Source organism: Silurus meridionalis, chromosome 5 (genome assembly GCF_014805685.1).
Source record: "Silurus meridionalis isolate SWU-2019-XX chromosome 5, ASM1480568v1, whole genome shotgun sequence".
Lineage (NCBI taxonomy): Eukaryota > Metazoa > Chordata > Actinopteri > Siluriformes > Siluridae > Silurus > Silurus meridionalis.
Window position 1 is genome coordinate 17314898 of NC_060888.1, and position 20151 is coordinate 17335048.

The 20151-nt window shown below is 36.4% G+C and overlaps 1 protein-coding gene across 2 annotated transcripts in view; it reads right to left on the reverse strand.

Annotated features, from left to right (window-relative positions):
• The window catches only part of snx25 (sorting nexin 25), a 41012-nt gene that overhangs the window by 15509 nt on the left and 5352 nt on the right, over positions 1-20151 (reverse strand). For both annotated transcript variants that reach the window (XM_046849597.1, XM_046849598.1), the window contains 5 exons: positions 13572-13788; positions 12543-12715; positions 8164-8350; positions 4612-4682; positions 2213-2403 (listed from right to left, as the gene is read on the reverse strand). In XM_046849597.1, the coding sequence (XP_046705553.1) occupies positions 2213-2403; positions 4612-4682; positions 8164-8350; positions 12543-12715; positions 13572-13788 (839 nt within the window). The remainder of the gene's footprint in view (positions 1-2212; positions 2404-4611; positions 4683-8163; positions 8351-12542; positions 12716-13571; positions 13789-20151) is intronic.

Genomic DNA, 20151 nt, shown 5'->3' on the forward strand with positions numbered 1-20151 from the left:
GGAAGATCTTGAGTGGCCTGCTATCGAGCTCTGACCTCAACCCTATTAAACACCCAGGCCTCCTCATCCTACATCACCCTACCCTACTTGCTTTACAAAAGAGCACTAGTGTGCTAAATTATAGAGGTTAAGTTAACAGCAAATTTGGTATTAGATGTTCAAAAAGCGTATATGCATCTTATGGTTAAGCGAACGAAAACTTTTGTCAATATAGTGTACATACTTAAAGTAGTTGTGGGAAAGAAAATAAAAAACTCAGACAAGCCGGAGCTTTTTACTTTAGCATTAGTGAGGCACTGATAAACCACGGCTTGAAATCCATCCTAAAAGTGTTTAATGGGGTTTATGTTAGTGCTCAGGCCACTCAAGTTCCTCCACATCACTCATGGCAACCCATAAAGTTCATAAAGATCCGGTGAATTATACATAATTCCAGTGAATTATACGTCAAATACTGTATGTAAATATAAAAGCAGTTCCAGGTCGGTTTGCATTTATTTTGAAATAACGGGATTTAGATTGGAAAGTAAGAAAGTAAAAAGCTCCTTGCATAAATTTCATCTGCATCCCTCAATTAGGGTTTAACAGACAGCTCGTGTACACAGTAACACTTTTGGCATTTAGTGTTAAGATGTAATAAATACATAAAGATGTAAGCAGATGCATCACCATTAGATGACTGGATAACTAAGTGGACCACCATTAAGGATTTAGTGTAACTGCAAAAGTCTAGATTTTGAGTGATTTCACAATGAAGTCTAATTTTGTAGTAGTATTAGCATAATGTAAGTAAGTTGCTGTTATGATGCATTTTAGAACTCGTAAAGAAAACTTGCTGTCACGCAAATTGATAACCGTGCCTGATGCATGGCACATTATCTGGATGAAGATTTCAATATTACACAGATATTCATAATCTGTAATTATAGTAAGCTCTCATAGGATGACAAGTCACAAAACTCATTTGGTAGTTGAGGCTGGGAACAAGGTTTAATATCTGGTGAGCCTAAAGGGATACAATAAATTGTCGCACTAAAGTACAATGTGAACAGACAGCACCTATGAAATGGAAGGCACCTATGAAATTTAAATATCTGAAACAGCAAGAGACAAATCTGTCTGTGCTTTATTATGAGTTACCCAGGCAGCCCTGATAAGAAGACCATGTAATGTCATTAAGTGAAAAGCAAGGTTAAGTAATAGCATGCTTCCTTTTTGAGAAAGGTGATGAGAGAGAAGAAAGACCAAAGAAGCAAAAGAATGTTGAAAAATGTGGTACAATATTGATATGTGAATTCATTTCCAGGACAATCAGTCAGTCAATTATATTTGAGGGTTAGTCAGGTCAGTTGGACCCACCCACTGCTGGCAAAAAACAAAGCAGAAGCAATAGCTGAAAAAAGTTGCATGCATAGCGAGTTTTCCTCTGTTTAAGAAGAAAAAAAAAAAGTGTGAGTTCTTTGTCCATAAATTACATCTGCTTTCCTTGAACAGTTGTATTTTACCACACACTTGAGCTTCAATAATGCACACCAGTTTCTATAACTCACTTGGATTTTTGGCATAGGCATGTTGCCATACACACCCCAAATAAATCTGTCTAACAGACTGACTAATTGCGAAATGCTAAATAATTCTAAACATTAAATCATCAGGAAGGAATTTTGTAAAAGTCCCACGAACACAGAATCCCATCTGACTTCCTAATAGCTTTTTATGCTCTTTACAGAGAGCAAAAGTTTAAAGCTACTTGATTAAATGTAATGGCGTCACTGCATTTTACACAGAACCTGAGACTGAGATGGTTGTCAGACTTAAATTCAAACCACACAAACGATCAAGCGCAGTTATACCTACAAATTAGCATGTTTGTGTGTGTGTGTAAGTGCACTTGTTTGTGTATGTGTGTGCATGCGTGTGCTTGCATGTCCAACTATACAATATATTATATTTGTGCTCATCTTATGACTGGCACGCTTATTCATAACATCTAAGCCGCTCATAAAATCTCAGTTCTTAGTAATGTGTGTTTTGAGAAAACGGGCATCTTAACAACAATAAAAATTTAATTCACTGTGCAGCCTACTGAGAAAATTATCCCTCCATTGCACCAGTCCCCAATCGTTTGTTAGCTCATGGAAAACCCCTCCTATATTCATGTGCAAAGGATGTTGATGAACTGTGGTGAGAAGTGAAGCACTATTACCCTCACCTTCTGGCCCTGAGGCCCGTCTCCCTCATCTTGGTTCCCGTCTTCTTGCTGCTCATAGTTGGGACCACCCAGCAGCCGAATCCTCTTTTCACACTGCTTCTTAGCCACTGTCAGCTGGTTAATGTAGCGCTTCATATTCCTAGCTCGTAACAAGTCAGCCTTCATTGCAGCGGTCTCCTTTCCTTTACTGTCTGTACAGTTGGGAAAGTGTGTGTGTGTGTGTGTGTGTGTGTGTGTGTGTGTGTGTGTGTGTGTGTGTGTGTGTGTGGGGATGAAAGCAGACACAAAAGTGGGAGAAAACAAGAATTCTGCAGGTCAGCTGGAGGAAGATTACAGAGAAACCATAATTTTAAGCCATATAAAAGGGATTAGGCACTGCCTAATAGAACATGTCTCAAGAAAATTCTTTACAGTGAGGAAACTAATTATGTAACAAAATTCTAACCACATTAGGACACCCACTCAAGGACCAGAGATGGCTGGGTGGGACTCATTGATGGCTTATGGTGGTGAACATTTTACAGAAGTGAATTCTACAGCAATGAGTACTGCAAGCTGAAAAGTTATATATAGTCCACATCGTCTCGTGTTTTGTTTTTTTTTCCCCCCAGAAATGCAGCTGCAGAGAGCCAGCTGTTTTTCAGTGAAAGAAACAAAGACAAAAGCAGGAAAACAAAATAAAAAAATAAAAAATAAAAAGAAAGAAAGAAAGAAAGAAAGAAAGAAAGAAAGAAAGAAAGAAAGAAAGAAAGAAAGAAAGAAAGAAAGAAAGAAAGAAAGAAAGAAAGAAAGAAAGAAATAGGGGCGAGTGAGACAGTTGTAGAGGCGATGTTCATTTTTCCTGTCTGCATACAGAAGACAACACTCTGACAGCCCTGTATGAGCAGTTATTGATTGGCTCATTACCGATGTCTGGAGCTGTCAGATGTAGGAGCGGGAAAAAAAATAAATAAAAAGAGAGAGAAGTGAGGAACTGAAAAACCTTTATTATTTAGAACATTGGTCTTTTTTTATGCAGAATATACCTATTTTGTAATAGAACATAAGATCCAAGAGTAGAATCATTTCACTGTAATTATCTCTTTCTGAGATGTAGATAAGAAGTGCACTCTCTATCTGGTTAACTACATAATCACATTCAAATTCAAGTGACATTCGATAGCTTACCAATATTTCCCAAGCATTAAATACATCCAAAACAGCAGCTTGTAAAGAAGTTCTTTGAAAGCAAAGCCATGATACTCATCAAACCACAAAAGTAAGCCAGTCAGGGAATGACATTTAGCTGTAGAGCAGTTATAGTACAGAATAATTGGAAGCGCATGCACTAAATGTCAACTAAATCCGATTACATTTAATGAAACAGCTACAATTACTGACTATGACTGTTGCCATGCAGACATCATGTTTACCTGCACAAAGGTCACTTTCACCAGACATGGCCTAAATATCTTAACGGTCTCAAAAACAAACCAACAATCAAATGTAAAAATCTCCTTTCAGCAAGTGAGCTAAAGTGGAATTGACCCATTTAATACTGGTTTTTAAATGATCAGAAGACAAAATGAAACTTAAAGAGAACGCTGCATGTGTGCGGACTTGGGAAAACCCATCACATGGTCAAACTCTCTACTCTATTGAAAATTCAAGGCATTTGTTCTCAACTGAAAATCAGTTTTTGACATATACAAAAGTGATTGTCTTTAAAAATAAATAAAAAAAAAAAAAACCTTCAAACTGACTATTTCTTTCACCAGCATTAACATCCAATAAATTAAATACATACACATAATATTATAATTACATAATTTACTTGTTATACAATAATTATTTAAAATTAAAATTTACTTGTTATACAATTTATTTCCTTACATCAGTCTTGGTCTCATTTGCTCTAATAAAAGTCACTCGTTAAACAGAAATTCTTGGCATTATAATTTCTATTCTTATCAGTTACTATTGTATTTATCAAACCAGTGGAAACAGTGGCAACAGAGGAACCAGACCCAAAAGGTAATCCGTCCACTTAAATGGAAAATGCTCATGGCAAATGCAGCCCTAAGCCATTGTTGCAGATTGTTTATATTAATTACAGTCCAAATCCATCTTTATATACATTTTAAAACTGAAATAGGTGTGTAATAAACTGAATAGGCTCATATTTGTTTAAGTCTAGCAATCCAATAACTTGACATTTAATGTGAGGGGAAAGCACCCTTTATCCAAATATCTTTGGAAAATGACTGGTGTATTTATGGTTCCATAATTCAGCCAATGTGGGTGTTTGTTATAACACTCCCACATGTCTTTGTAATAACAAGCTGCTGTTCAATAAGTGCATAATATTTATGTAACTTACAAAAACTGTTTTGTTGTGTATAGGTGGATGTCAGACATACCTTTCTGCTTCTTGAGCTGGGGGATACTGCTGATAGTGGTGGCCTGAATGATCTCCACAACTATCTGATACCTGGATGAGTTTAAAGAAATGCAAGTCAGTACTCTACTGTCTATAGTGTTGGAAGAAACACAGAAGTGGGAGAACACAAAAATTCTTACAGAGTGGCTGGAGGAAGATTTAAAAAAAAAAAAAAAAAAAAAAATTCAGGCCATATAACAGGAAGAGGCCAACTCTTAGTACATTTCTCACACCTTTCAAGGTTCTACATCTCGCCAGAACACATTTTTACAATGGTGTAACAAATTATGTAACACAATCTTATCCAATATCCGTAAAGTGCTTCCTAACAAAGCGACCTGTATGAACACTGCTACAGTATATTAAAACAGCTTTAACCGAGCAATCAAGAGAAATCCAAATCTCCTAACAATGAATGAAATGAGCCTGTTGTCTTAAATCATCTCAAAATTTACTGGCAATTATTTAAAGAAAAAGTAGAAAGGATCTTGCAATCAAAAAGACTATTCATTATGTATTCTATTTAAACTTTCCAAGCTGTGTTTGCCACATAAAATTTCACTTCCTAATTTGAGTGCCAATCTATACATAAAAACATCTATTTGAAATATGAAAGTTTGCCAGATGAAGATAAAAAAAAAAAATCTTCAGAAGACTGTAGCTATAAGCTATTAATGCAAGTTCTTCAGGATTTATTTCCACTCGGGAAGAAAAAATAATAACAAAACATTCTGCCACACTCTGCCCATAATGTCAGCTACTCCATATTTAATTTCTTCTTTATTGCAAGTGAGATATTGCAGTCCTACCAAAGTTCCAGAACGAGATATTTTATGGGGAAAGTAAGAGGGAGAGAGAATTCGCTGAATAAAACAAGCTCAATGAAAGGCAAATTGTGGAATTTGAAATAAAACATCTTCTGTACCTATAACCTGTTTGGAACTAAATAAAAAGACAATGGAACATATTTATTATATTTAAATTCAAGCATCACGCTCAACAAGAAAACTGGCTTAATAATCATCGAGCTATATCTAGGGTAATGTGGAGATTTAACGTATGGAGGCAAAGATACACCAGTACTAATGCAGACTGTGAGAAACAAACATGTAATCATTTATAGATTTACAGTTAAAATAAATATCAATGATACAGTCACAAAAACATTGTTTCTAAATTTCACTTCTAAACACAGACGTAGGCAACAACGAAAAGGGAAAAAGAAAAAATTCCCTGGCATGAGGAAGCATCCTTGAGAGGAACCAGACTCTAAATGGATGGTGTTATTATAAATTATCACATTATACAGAATAAAGGGAAGTGGCAGTACTGTGTGTATTGCAAGGATGTTCAGTTTTAAGATATTGTGAATAAGAGCCCCTGGATGAGATAAGAACCTGGGTGAGATTGTTCAACCAAGGCTAAACAGCATAGCACATACTGTTCTGAGAAAGATTTATAATCTACAGAAGAATGCGAGCTTCCCGATATGGGGTCGTATTGCTTTCATATCTGATAAAGTCCCCTATGCATTATTTATAGATCTTATAAAAATAGTATGGCTGCGACAGAAAATGTACACCTAGTTAACAGTCTAAAGGAGTAAAAGCAGCCATTCAAAGTATGCAGCTACTGTAAGGAGTTTTTGCTGGGGTGGTTAGGTGACAAACTGTGGCTAGTTGGAGTGGATTGAAAATGACAGTTTTATTAGTTTGGGATAGTCTTGTATAAGATGCTTTTTGTTTTTATATATATATATATATATATATAATATATATATATATATATATATAAAAATGAAGGCTGCTGGTGTTTATTTCATTTTCTAAATAGTCCTTTCTCAAATATCTTGTTTGAGGTAGTCTGCAATGCGGGAGAAACAAAGGATTTTACAGTAAGCGCTCAGGGGGATTATGGAGTTACTGTAAAATCCTATACAAAACACTAGTTTCTACGGCAACGGCTTGGTCAAGCTGTTTGAAGGTGGCTGCGCTGACCAACGTCAAGAGGAAGCAGTGATAATCAAATTCTGATCATTACTAAAAGTAAAAGTAATTGGAAAATAATTGGAAAACTAGGTCAAAGATTTTTCGCATTATTCTCTTGAATAGTTTTTGTGCCAGTTTTTTAACATACCTAATGAATATACTTAATCAGTGGTAATTACTCTATATTCTGTACATGCCTAAAGTTAACCAAGCCAAATGTATACATGGATAAATTTGGTTATTAATATTTATGGAATTTAAAACATTCTTCAGTCACTCATTTAGTACTGCTTTGTATCTAAACTGCTGACCTTTGCTGTGCCTACCTTCGCCAGCTGGACATGAAACTCCTTGGATGAAAGATTAAATAGCGAAGATGTGATACAGATAGACATTTCAAAGAATGATGGATTTGGGCATATCTATATGAACTAAACTGCAGCGCTACACAATAGCTTTCCTGGCTGGAATCAGACTGGTTTGATCAGTTGATGCAAAAACAAAAGCTTCAGCATGCTTTATCGAAAAAAATCTCTCACAAAACACAAAATATATCTGCTTGAAAACACTACTATTGTGTTACTTTGGCTTGTACAACCTAACCAACTAAATTAGCATTTACAATTTTAGTATTGTTTTTAGATATTTAATCTTCAGATAAGTAAATATTGCCATTAAGTGACCATGGTAACCCGGAAAGCCTTATGGTTAGACTTTATTATCTGCCACATAGAGCACTCGAGTTTACCTGTGTTGCCTAGTAACCGGCTCATTAACACCTCCCATAGCAGCCACTAGTGTGAATCAAAAAGCAAACTGGGGGAGTATATCACAGTTCTGCCTTTAAATCCTAATAAATCACCACATTAGAATTGCTCTGCTTTTTTTTCTTTTTACCATAGCGTTCGCCTTTCAGGTAAAGACATTAAGGACTTAATCAGCCTGCCTCATACTATTGTTCAAGATCCTTTTTAGAAAATCTTAAGACGCTACGGTTGATTTCATTCAGAACAAATGAGGGAAAATCACAGGGATTTTAAATGAAAATTAGGCAAGTGAAGTGTCATGGAAACAGACCCCCCTCTTTAAATAGAGTCATATGGTGCATATTCTTTATTTATCTAATAAACTGAAAGAAAAAAAAAAGGAATATTCTATTCTAACACATCAAATATGCAGTGTTATCGTTTTGTGCAGACTGATTGCACTTTACAATTCAATGAAAAACGCGAAGCTCATCTTTCATTTGTACAGATCAATAATTCAGAAAACTTTCTGCTGTGTGTTTGAATGTTACTTATGACTCACTGCAACAATAAACACAGTTGATTTCCAGCACTTCAGCCCAAATAGCATATTTCAGCATGACACAAGATGAAAAAACATTTATCAAAATGCAGCCTGCATTACATATCCAGTGCTTCCTAGCTGAATAAGTAACGCACAATTTGCTGCAAGTTAACTTGGATTTGAAGTATAAAGATTTGTGTGAATGGGTGTAAGATTTCATAGTAAACAAAACAGCAGATGATGCTTTGTCTCACCTGAGCTGTTTGAGGAAGTCGATGTCAGAGCTGCTACTGATGAGTTTGATAAACTCTTCATAGGACGGTGCATACGTGTACGCTTTCTTATGGTGTTCGTTCACTTGTTCCCGATGTTCCAGCTGAGCCAACAGCATTTGGTTAATGTAATCTGGATCACTTAGAACCTCCACTAATGGCTGTAACACTGAGAAAGAGCGAGAGGGAAAAAAATAAATAATTAATTTTAAAACTCGCTGGATACATTTTAATTACTCCAAAGTGAACCACAAAAACACCATAATTTTAAAGTGATGAAACCAACAAGACATTTAAATCCGGTTTTACAGATGTTTTCCAGCGCAGCAATTTGAATGTGCATGTTAAGATATGAATAGTGAAACCATGAAAATGATTTCTGAATGTATATATAGCTTTCAGATTTAGAAAAATGAAGTCATAAGTTTTAACTAATGATGAGAAAAGTTGAGAAACAGTTTAGGAAAACTAGGAAGTAAATAAAAAAAAAATGGAAGAAATACCTACTTGGAAAAAGGTACATTTGTCCTAAATACATGTTTAATATTCTGAACTGAAGACCAGAGCCCCACCAATATTAAACTAAGATTAGATGTAGAAAATAAATGAATAAGGCAAATGAGTCATGGCTGTGTGCACAGTCTGACTCAAAACCAGTGAACCATTACAGTCTTGGACAGTCTTCGTATTTTACTTTTTTCCAACTAATTCAGTTCTTTAAAAAAAATGCAGTTCAGCTACCATTTGCAAACAACTGCCAAGAAAAAGCTACAACCACAATATGCTCATGCAAGATGAATAAATAAAACAAATATTTTCTTCTAAAATTTGTAAAAGAATCATGACTAGTAGTATTTCAACGTCAATCCCTGGCATTCAAGGATTGCACAGCAAAGGATTGTATCTGTTTAAAAAATATATAAAAAACATGCGCTAATCTAAACAATCAAGTGTAAAATTGCTAGCATCTCCTCTACCCCATAAATATTGTGAACAGACTCAAACAGTTTTGTCTTTAGAAACGCAATTAACTGAATAAAATATAGCCTTCCGGGACTGTAATTCACAAGATGCTGAGATGCCAAAAGAACCATAAAAGAATTAAGGCGGAAGTTCAAGTGAAAATCCGAGGCCTTGTCTTTAATAGCAGGACACGGATGGTTGAAGCTCCATTCTGCAAATTAGTTCCAGGCTGACAAGCAGAGAGACGCTAAAGGCCTGTCCATGCCCCGACAAGTGCTCCTTATTGCTCATACTGAGGCAGAAACAATATGACTGGTATGGTTTAAAGTATGAATACAACTTCTAATATTAGTAGTAACAAATTGCAGAAGTGATATTAAGAGGAACGAGAGAGCTAAGTAAATAATAATAAAAAGAGAAATGAGTAGCGATGCATCTATACCTATAATAGAATCCAGTATTGGTCTGACACAAAGCTTATTTACTGTGAGAGAGATAGATAGATAGAGATATAGATATATATACATACACACACACAAATGTGGCCTGGGGGGAACACAAAATGCCAGTGATCTGGACTTTATTTGGCATTCTTGATTAATCGTCTTTAATAGAGAATGCACCCTGAGCATGCACAGCTGAAACGAGTGAAAGCAGACGGGAATTGTGTCAAAAAGATAATGAGAAGCATTAAGCGGTGACATAAGCATGAAGAGAAACTGTCACATGCAACAGCGCTTTGCTCGTTAGTCAAGTTGCAATTACTAACACCTTGCACTCCTTTCTCCATGCCCATACCTACTGTTCTGTGCACTCGAGTCAGCTATTATAGAGCTCTCTATTAAAGATGGCAAAAAAAAAAAAAAAAAAAAAAAAAAAACCTGCTTGCAGCAACAAGCATAAAACAGAGTTTATACAAATGTCTCATGGTATTAATATTAGAATTGATAAAAACTAAAATCTACATACATAAGTGAATAGAAAAATATATATATACACATTTCATTAATTATCAAATAAAGAATTTTAATATAAGCTTCCTAACCATTATCCAGAATGCACAGTAAATCCTTGCCAATGCTTAATAATTCTATACTCATATTAGGGTGATATGTCTATTAAACGCTCACATTCTCTTGAGGGAGGGCAGAGGGAGAGGAACAATAGTTAATTCTCCTTCGGAGACTGATTTTAATAGTGATTTCATAGCAATTTGCAGACAAATTAAGTCTATGATTTGATTAGAACCATAATTAAAGACCAAAGTCAGGGGTAACAGAGAAACAAAATAAAACCATGGGTGGACTTATGATCAGCTCATGTAGCAGTCCTCGAGTCCATTACAGCTCACTAAAATAGAATTACAGACAGATCAAATGGAATTGGTTGAGATGCTTGCACTCAGGTAGAAAGCGAAAGTTTACAAATCAAATTAACAGGTCTTAAAGAAGCCCATTAGCAGTGATGACAGATGTGGAAGTCTGCTTTAGGCAAACAGATGGCAGTACAAAAAGGGGAACAGCCTGTAACAAACAGAAATCACTAGTACTCTCACAATGATGCACAATCAACAAACAAACCCAAAAGTACAGATTTGTAGCACTCGATATGGCCACTGACAGATGTTGCTTAGTAACAGAGATTTGAAAAAGCAAAAAAGTCAAATTAGGCTCTGTGCATTTCCGTCACCTTGCTCTTTTCATCGAGCGTGTGAGTTAAAAAAGCCTGCCCACGCTGTCTGCAAAAAAGTGGGTCATCTTCTGCATGCACCAAGCCGTCAGGTAAAAACACAGTGCTTGAATACAGAATGTGGTTTCTATATATTTATGTGCATAAGACAAATTTAATCCTGGTACATTTCTAATACAAGATTAAAATTGTCCTACTCTCAATGGATCAATTCAAACTGATTTGAGAGCCATGTGGATGGAAAAGTCAGTAATCAAACAGTCAAAAGCTTCCTGCTAATTATTGGAGCTTATAAATAATGGTGCCACTTTACAAGCATGACACATTTGTTAACTGCTAACAGCTGTAAAACTGAATACAGACTTCATAATGTTTAGGTATAAACAATGCTTTAAAAAAGGTTGCCTCTTGTGACCCACTCACTTTTTGCATGAGCAGAGCAGTTATACTGCAGAGCAAACTAAAAATGCTGCCTATGGCGTTTGCTTTGGCATGCTGATGTGAGGTACAGGGCACAAAAGCAAATATTTTCTATTTACTGGAAAAGGCTAGACTTTGAGATATTACTTTACAGGTAAAATGTACTCATGTACACAAAGACACACTTATCTAGCACTTTATTAGGAACACCTACACGTTCATGCAACTATCTAAGAGACAATAAAGAGGCAGCAGCATAAAACCATGCAGAAGTGAGCCAACGGCTTAAAAAAAATTGAGAAAAAAGTGAGAAAATGTGAACTCAGTGGCTTTGACTGTGGAACTGATAGTGCCAGGCTGGTTTGATATTTCTATAACTTGCCCATCTCCTTTCATTGAGTAGCAGTTATTTGATGAAAAAAACAACAGCAAACCCAGACTTGTTCAAGCAGACAGAAAAGCTACTCAGAGCAACTCAGCCACTCTGTACAACTGTAATGAGCAGAAAAGCATTTCAGATATATCAGACCTTGAGGTGGATGGCCAACAACAGTCCACAATGAGCACAGACTGTACAGAAGACTGGAAAAAAGTAGCCACACAAATGGAAGGGTCAGAATACAATGGCAACAACACAAATCCATGGAGGCAACCTGCCTTGTGCAAACAATCCAAGCTGGTGGAGGTGGTGTCATAATGTGGTGAATATTTTTTGGCCCGCTTAAGAGAATACTTAAAATAAAAGTCTACTTAGAAACTTTAATAAATTATACAATGCAAAATAGGTCAACCTGGACCAGAAAGACAAAAGAACTTTCCATCATCATGTGGAATCCATAAATAATTAAAGATGTTGTCAGAGGTAAAGGAGGCACTACCTAGTATTAAGTACATTGTTACTTCAAAAGAGGTCAGATTGTAATGTATGCTGCATAGTACTGCCATTTAAAGTGCAACTTGAGAACTTCTATAAACTGGTCTAACAAAGAACCAATGGCACTTGAGATTTTAGTTCAAGTTCATTTTCTACCAATCTGAGAGAAACATTTAAGTCGAGAGATTGAAGTCAAACATGGTGAGCTTAACTGCTATATTTATAAAGAGTTTAAATATTTATTTCATTTCATTTCAGTTTATTTTTCTTTGCACAGCAATTGATTTCATTATTCCCCAACCCTGAACACTAATATGTATAACAAAAACAACTACACATTAATGCATCATGAACAGTAAGCAGAATAGTGAGACTTGCATTTGTTATTTGAGAGAAAAAAAAAAAGATAGGTCACCTTTAGTGGCGATAACCTCAACGAGGACGAGCCGGAGACTGCGGGAGCGCGAGTCTCGCGAAGGTAGCAAGCAAAGAACAAGTATACGTGAACAGCAGCGCAGGAAACGCATCTCCTCCTTAGGACTGCACAAACACGGATGGAGCGGGAAGGCCCTGGGTAACTCTTCCTGCCTACAGAGGGAAGACAAGGAGATAATGAGGGCGGAAGTGAAGAAGGAATTAATGAAGGGAGGATGAAAGGGATTGAGGGAAGAAAAGAAATAAAGCCATAAGGTAGACAGAAAGTTTTACATGAGGGGGAAAAAAATAAATAAATAAAAAAACAGAAAATGAAGACATTGATTCAGTAAGAGTTGACAGCAATTGACAGAGACGCTGTTTGCTTTAAAATTCTACTTTGCTAATGAGCTCTGCTGATTGATCGTTTCATTGCATGATGGGCTGTTCTACGTGGATGTGCTGAAGTAGCAATCCTGAATGTCTGAGCGCAGAACAACCCGTAACCGTTGAATCCTTAGAGATCTAATTAAGGACATGAGTGTTTAGTGTCTAATAATATCAGGAGAGAGGAAATAAAGAAACAAAAAGCAAACACATGCGCTCGTGTTGTATCGAAAATGTTATGATGTTGCACACATGAAACATATAACCAGCTATTTATATTTGAAAGTAAGAATGCAGCCATGGCATCATGGCGGTGCTGAGATTGAACTTACAACCTTTTGATTAGCAGTGCAAATTCACACACTGAGTCAACACTTTTTACTTTACAATTTTTTTTATTTTAAAAGTAGTACATTTATATTTCCTATGCAGAATATTAAAAGATAAAATGTTGCAGGTTTAAAACTGTTAGAATTAAACTGAGAATTGGGTCAATTTATTGGCAATTTCAACTCACCAATGAAAATGATGTCTCAAAAGCTAATAAAAAGTCATTAGTAAGCAATATTAGGTGAGATTATGCCTAATTATTAGAAAATGGGTTAAACTAATGATGGCCAATGAATAAAGAGGAACGTCATACCTGGTGTTTGAGGCCTTTAGGTCACAGAAATGGGCGTGGAGGTTTTTAACCATATTGTTACAAACGATGTTAACCATGTCCACCTCGGAAAGGCGTGTCCTCAGCTGCTTCACCATTTCCCAAAAATCTTCAGCCAGCATCTGATAGAGCTGGCCCTCATCTCGACTCAGAGGCACATACCATGAGAGGATGTAATCTCTATAGCTGTAGTCAAACACTAAAATGAAGAGAAAAAAGGACGCCAGTTTAATGACTTGCTCCTAAACCACACAGCATCAGTAAAACACAGACTATTTACTACTACCAAATATCTTTGTTAATCCTAACACATATGCACACAGTATCTCACTAAAGTGAGTACACCACTCATATTTCATATCAAAACTGTGTCCAAAGTGTCAATATTTTGTGTGAGCACATTGCTGTCTAGCACTGCCTTAAACCTCCTAGGCATGGAATTCACCAGAGCTGCACAGGTTACTGGGATCCTTTTTTACTCCTCCATAATGACATCATGGAGCTGCTGGATGTTAGACAAATGATGCTTCTCCACCTTCTGCTTGAGGATGCCCCACAGGTGCTCAACAGTGTTTAGGTCTGGAGACATATTTGGCCACTCAATCACCTTCAGCTTTCTAGGCAAGGTTTCTGAATCAAGGGCATTCTGCTTCAGAATGCATGATGGAATCCATGTTTCCCCTCGATAAACTTCAGCTCACCAGAACCAGCAGCACTCATGCAGCCCCAGACCATGATGCTACCACCACCATGGTTGACTGACTTGTTTCAGTGTGTGGCGTATGGCCTGAGCACCAACCTTCCGCTTCTGCAACTTCTAAAGCAATGCTGGCAGCACTCATGTGTCTGTTTTTGAAGCCATCTTCTGCACCTGACACGCAGCATGAGAACTCAACTTCTTTGATCGACCCTTGTGAGTCCTGTTCTGAGTGGAACCCGTTTTGGAAAACCTCTGTGTGACTCTGGCTGTAACTTATTTTCAGGGTGTTACTGATCTTCTTATAGCCAAGGCCATCTTTCTACAGAGCAACAATTCTAATTCTCAAAGCCTCAGAGAGTTCTTTGCGATGAGGTGCCATGTTAAACATCCAGTTGTCAAAGAAGTGTACTCAAAGCACCAAATCTTAACTGCTTTAATAAATACATAAATTTGTATGGTCCTTTCAAGCAAACAAAAACATGAGCATGAGGAATAGGAAATTTTTTTGCCGGCTATTTTGACAATAATGGATTTATGTTGAGTTATTGACTATCTAAAATATATCCAAGTTTAATTTCTATAGTATTTCCCTTCAGAAGATCTCCCTTAATAAGCACAAAATATCAATTCATTCCCCGAACTCGACGAAAAGTGTCTCAGGACCAGATGGCATGAAACAGAGTTTGGATTTACTTCTGAGGCAAGCTGTAATTCATGAACACCAGTAAATCACCACAAAAGCAGATTGGACAAAATGCCCTTGGTGCCTCTCTTGTGTTTGTCCAAACACACTTTGACATGACATTTGAGTTGTCAGGCTGCCCTGACAAGAACGGTTTTCTGTCCAAAGCTGTATTAAGCAGAAAAATTGCTCTATAAGAAAGACACAAACAACTCTAGAGAGACCATCTGAGGAAGACAAAAGGACCTGGTTCCAAGCAACAGATGGCTTTGGGTTGGTACCACAGCCAAGGGAAAACAATTGCAACTCTGTGTAGACACTAAATGTCTTTGGCCTTCTTTAAAAGCATTAACTCTAGTTACAAAAGCCCATTTGTAAAAAGCTGATCCAACTGTGATCTTCTGTGATCACCTTCTGTTCTTTACTGCTCAGATTTAGCAATAGGTACATGAAACAACACTTCTTACACAATGGCAAAGTTGTACTAAACAGGAAAAATGGGTTATTCAGAAGACTGGCTCAAAGATCAAGTTTGATCCTAAGATTGGGTCAGTGCCTGTGTGGGTTTTCTTCTGGTTCTTTGGCTTTCCATCACCTTCCAAGAAAACATGTCAGGAGGATTATTAGTTGGGTTAAATTGCCTTGCCTCTTCCCAGTGCTCCTGGATTAATTGCAACCATGACCAGGATGGATGGATAGATGGAAAAACAACTAATATTTCCAATAAGATTTTCAACAGGGTTTCTCTCCCAATCACCAAATTAAGAGCCTCATTAAGTTATTGATTAAGTTAATTTCATGTGGTAATATTATTCAAATATAAGATTAAAAACAAAATGACTTAATTACAATGACAGCACAGAACTGAGCATCTGCTGCGTTTTTAGCAGCCTCATTGTAAGCGGTCTTCTCTACAACTGGGAGTGAGTCATGCTGGCATTGCTTCCACTCTGTTTAACTAAGCCTGTAAGGCATGTCGCTCTCTCTCTGTCTCTCTGAATCTTGAGACACATATATAGCATGTTAAATATAGAGATAAACGCACAGACATACAGCAGAGACACAATAATTCCCAGACATACCAGATGTATGCAGAGCAGACCCTCTGTTAAAGTAAATATTCACTCCCAATCACTCCTATCATCTAGTTAACACAAAGACAGACAGAAAAGCTTCTTGGACGCTTTAATCTGGGCTAGCTGTACACCATGACTCTCTCCTTGTCAAAACTCCACAGCATCATCTATCTAGCAGATTGCAAAAAAATCTGTGTAAAGGCCAAAAAGTACCAGGACACGCTGACCTGAAAGGGCTTCATCGATGCAAGGCAGAGTGTCTAATTATAGACACATTTCAGAAATCTCAGTGGTAGGTTCCACACATACTGCCAGAGCACACCATAGCAAGGCTTCATTAGTTTAAGCTAAGCTGTCTCATTGGAATAACAATCAATTTCCATTAGAACATTATACATAATTACTCGCATCAAAACACATGCAAACAATTTTAATAGACATATTATGAAAAACAGCACACTGGAAATAAATTTGCATCTTAGTTGTGCCCTGATAACACAACCTCTCTGAAGCACTCCCCTTTCTTACAAATTTAAACACAAACACATTATAGTACAAACAAACTAGCCTCCTCACTACCTCAGCCACTTCCACTGTCAATAATATTCGTAATGATCACAAAAATGAGTGGGGAAACATCCCGCACTGTGTATTAAAGCCAGCCTATTTCATTTTTTTTTAAGATTCTAGAGGACCTGATTAAACTTACAGCAATTCTTTTTATTACATCACATCTTTATCAGTAGAACAGTATTTATTTTACAATAGTGTTAACAAGGAATTTAAGCTATTTTTTATAACCGTATCATAGACATAAATCTAACATTATACAACTAAACAGAAAAGGCCCATGATGTGATGTGTCTCATATATCTGATCAGCGCTTTGGCAGGAATAAGCCTTTCAGGGCAGGAGGCAATTCATAAAATAATAAATACTGCATAAAGAAAATTGTGTACTGAATTATTAAAAGAAGGTATTGTTCTTGTGGAGTAAAACCACAAACTGTACTGGATGGATGGATGGATGGATGGATGGAAGGATGGAGAGAAGTAAAGACAAAACAAGCTCACTAAAGATATCTGCTCATCTCGGTTCATTTCAGGTTATCCAATTTCAAAGCACACAGGAACTTCCTTCTATGCTCGCATTTGTGAAGGCTACACTGCTGTACAATCACCAAATATGAACCATCTCTCAAACAGACATGTGATGACAGATTGCAGTTTTCTGATGTTCTATCAAAATGTAGCCAAAAAAACCCTACTTTTTTTTTTTTTTATCAGTGGCCTGACTTCACAGTTAAAATAAAATAGCATCATAATCTAATCAGATAAATTTTTTTTACATCTGCATTTTATATTATTAATATGCATATAGTAAACCAATTTAATTGATAAGGCATTGCAGCATGGTTTTATGAAACATAGATGAATAAAGTCATATTGTTTACTGATGTTGCAATGTGCATATTTACAGTGCCTTGCAAAAGTATTGACCCCCCCTTGGCGTTTTTCCTATTTTGTTGTCTTACAACCTGGAATTAAAATGGATTTTTTGGGGGTTTGTATCATTTGATTTACACAACATGACTACCACTTTGAAGATGCAAAATATTTTTTATTGTGAAACACAAGAAATAAGACAAAAAAACAGAAAACTTGAGCGTGCATAACTATTCACCCCCCCAAAGTCAATACTTTGCAGAGCCACCTTTTGCAGCAATTACAGCTGCAAGTCTCTTGGGGTATGTATCTATAAGCATGGCACATCTAGCCACTGGGATTTTTGCCCATTCTTCAAGGCAAAACTGCTCTAGCTCCTTTAAGTTGGATGGGTTCCGCTGGTGTACAGCAATCTTTAAGTCATACCACAGATTCTCAATTGGATTGAGGTCTGGGCTTTGACTAGGCCATTCCAAGACATTTAAATGTTTCCCCTTAAACCACTCGAGTGTTGCTTTAGCAGTATGCTTAGGGTCATTGTCCTGCTGGAAGGTGAACCTCCAGCCCAGTCTCAAATCTCTGGAAGACTGAAACAGGTTTCCCTCAAGAATTTCCCTGTATTTAGCGCAACCCTGATCTGTAGTTCTCCACAACTTTGTCCCTGACCTGTTTGGCGAGCTGCTTGGTCTTCATGGTGCCGCTTGCTTAGTGGTGTTGCAGACTCTGGGGCCTTTCAGAACAGGTGTATATATATATATATATATATATATATATATATATATATATATATATATATATATATATATATATATATATATATATATATATATACACACACTGAGATCATGTGACACTTAGATTGCACACAGGTGGACTTTATTTAAGTAATTACATGACTTCTGAAGGTAATTGGTTGCACCAGATCTTATTTAGAGGCTTAATAGCAAAGGGGGTGAATAAATATGCACGAACCACTTTTCCGTTATTTATTTTTTAGAATTTTTTGAAACAAGTTATTTTTTTCATTTCACTTCACCAATTTGGACTATTTTGTGTATGTCCATTACATGAAATCCAAATAAAAATCAATTTATTTCCAAGTTGTAAGGCAACAAAATAGGAAAAACGCCAAGGGGGGGTCAATACTTTTGCAAGGCACTGTAGGTCAGAAGAAGAAAGTCCTCTGTGTTGTGTCCCTCACTTTCCACTCTTTTTCTTATCCCGTAGTTTTGAATCCCAGTATGTCACCTCTCTCTGTTGTTATGCTACTAATGAGATTCTTGTTAACCTGCCTTCACTCTCTGGCCTCTTCCACTCAACCTTTACTAAGAGCGGTTCATTACTGTACCTTCAATGTTGACTTTCTTAACGGACTTCTTGCGAGTGCATTAATGCAGTTAAAACTCCAGTTTCGAAACTTTAAAAAAAAAATCCATAAGAACTTTTCCCTGAAAAAAAAACTTTCACAACCACAAATAATTTTGTGTCACAGCACATAAAACTAAAAAAATGGCTACAAAACTAGACTACCACCTCCATAACCACAAAATGTTTATATGAGACGCTTTGCATTCGCGTTCTTTTTTTTATGTTATTTAATTTTTTTATAATAGTCCAAGTCTACATGTTCTACCACAAAGTCATTTGTACTAACCCAAACTCCTCAGCTCAACTAGGCTCTGTGGTGGTCATGGCTTGAATGAATGTCCAGTATTGCAAGAGCTTTCAAAATAAATGATGTGTGAAGCATGGCAAGCTCAGTGCAATAGTCCTAAAGCTTACTGTTCCCGACACCACAAGGCTGCACTGTAATAAGTAAACTACGAATAAAAGAATAGTAATTTAGTAGCATGGCAACTTCAAATATTGGAACTGCCAGGAATAATGACCAGTACTTTGATGCTTTAAAATTACCAAAACATTTAATAATCAGTACTTTGATGCTATTATTTTCAATGGAGCAATACTTCTATTGAAAAATATTTCAGCACATCTAATAATCAGTGCCTCAGTACATATAATGAGTGGTTTTTTAAACAAACACATAATAATAATATTATATATATACACAATAAAATAACTTATGATTATTGCGTCTAATGACCACTAATAGCTATTACCTCAGTATTTCTAATGAGAATTATTTAAGTACTTCTAATGACGACTACCTCATTACCTCTAATAACAAGCACTTGACCGTTACCTCCCTACCTATAAAAACAAGCACTTAATGACCACTACCTCATTACCTCTAATGATCAGTACCTCTAACCTCCAATGAGGAGAACTTGTAATTAGTTCCTTTTCACATCTAATAACTAGAACTGCAATGACAAGCACTTCATGTCTCCTCAGGAATTCTATTGTTAAATACTTCTAATGACAAAGTCTAACGAATAGTACCTTCGACAATACTTACTTCAACACTTCAAATTAATTAGTTCTTATTATCAAATGCATTTAGACCAATTATTATATTACACAGTCAAACCGCACGGCAACACAGCAACTAGATATGAACCTAGTGTTTATATCATTCATCTTCTAAATAAATGGCTTAGTGAAAGTAAATTGTCTTGTTTGCTAGTGGTGCTCACATACCAGCTGGGATGTACAAACAAGCCACAAAAATCTAAATCAATTTCTCTATTTAAAAAAA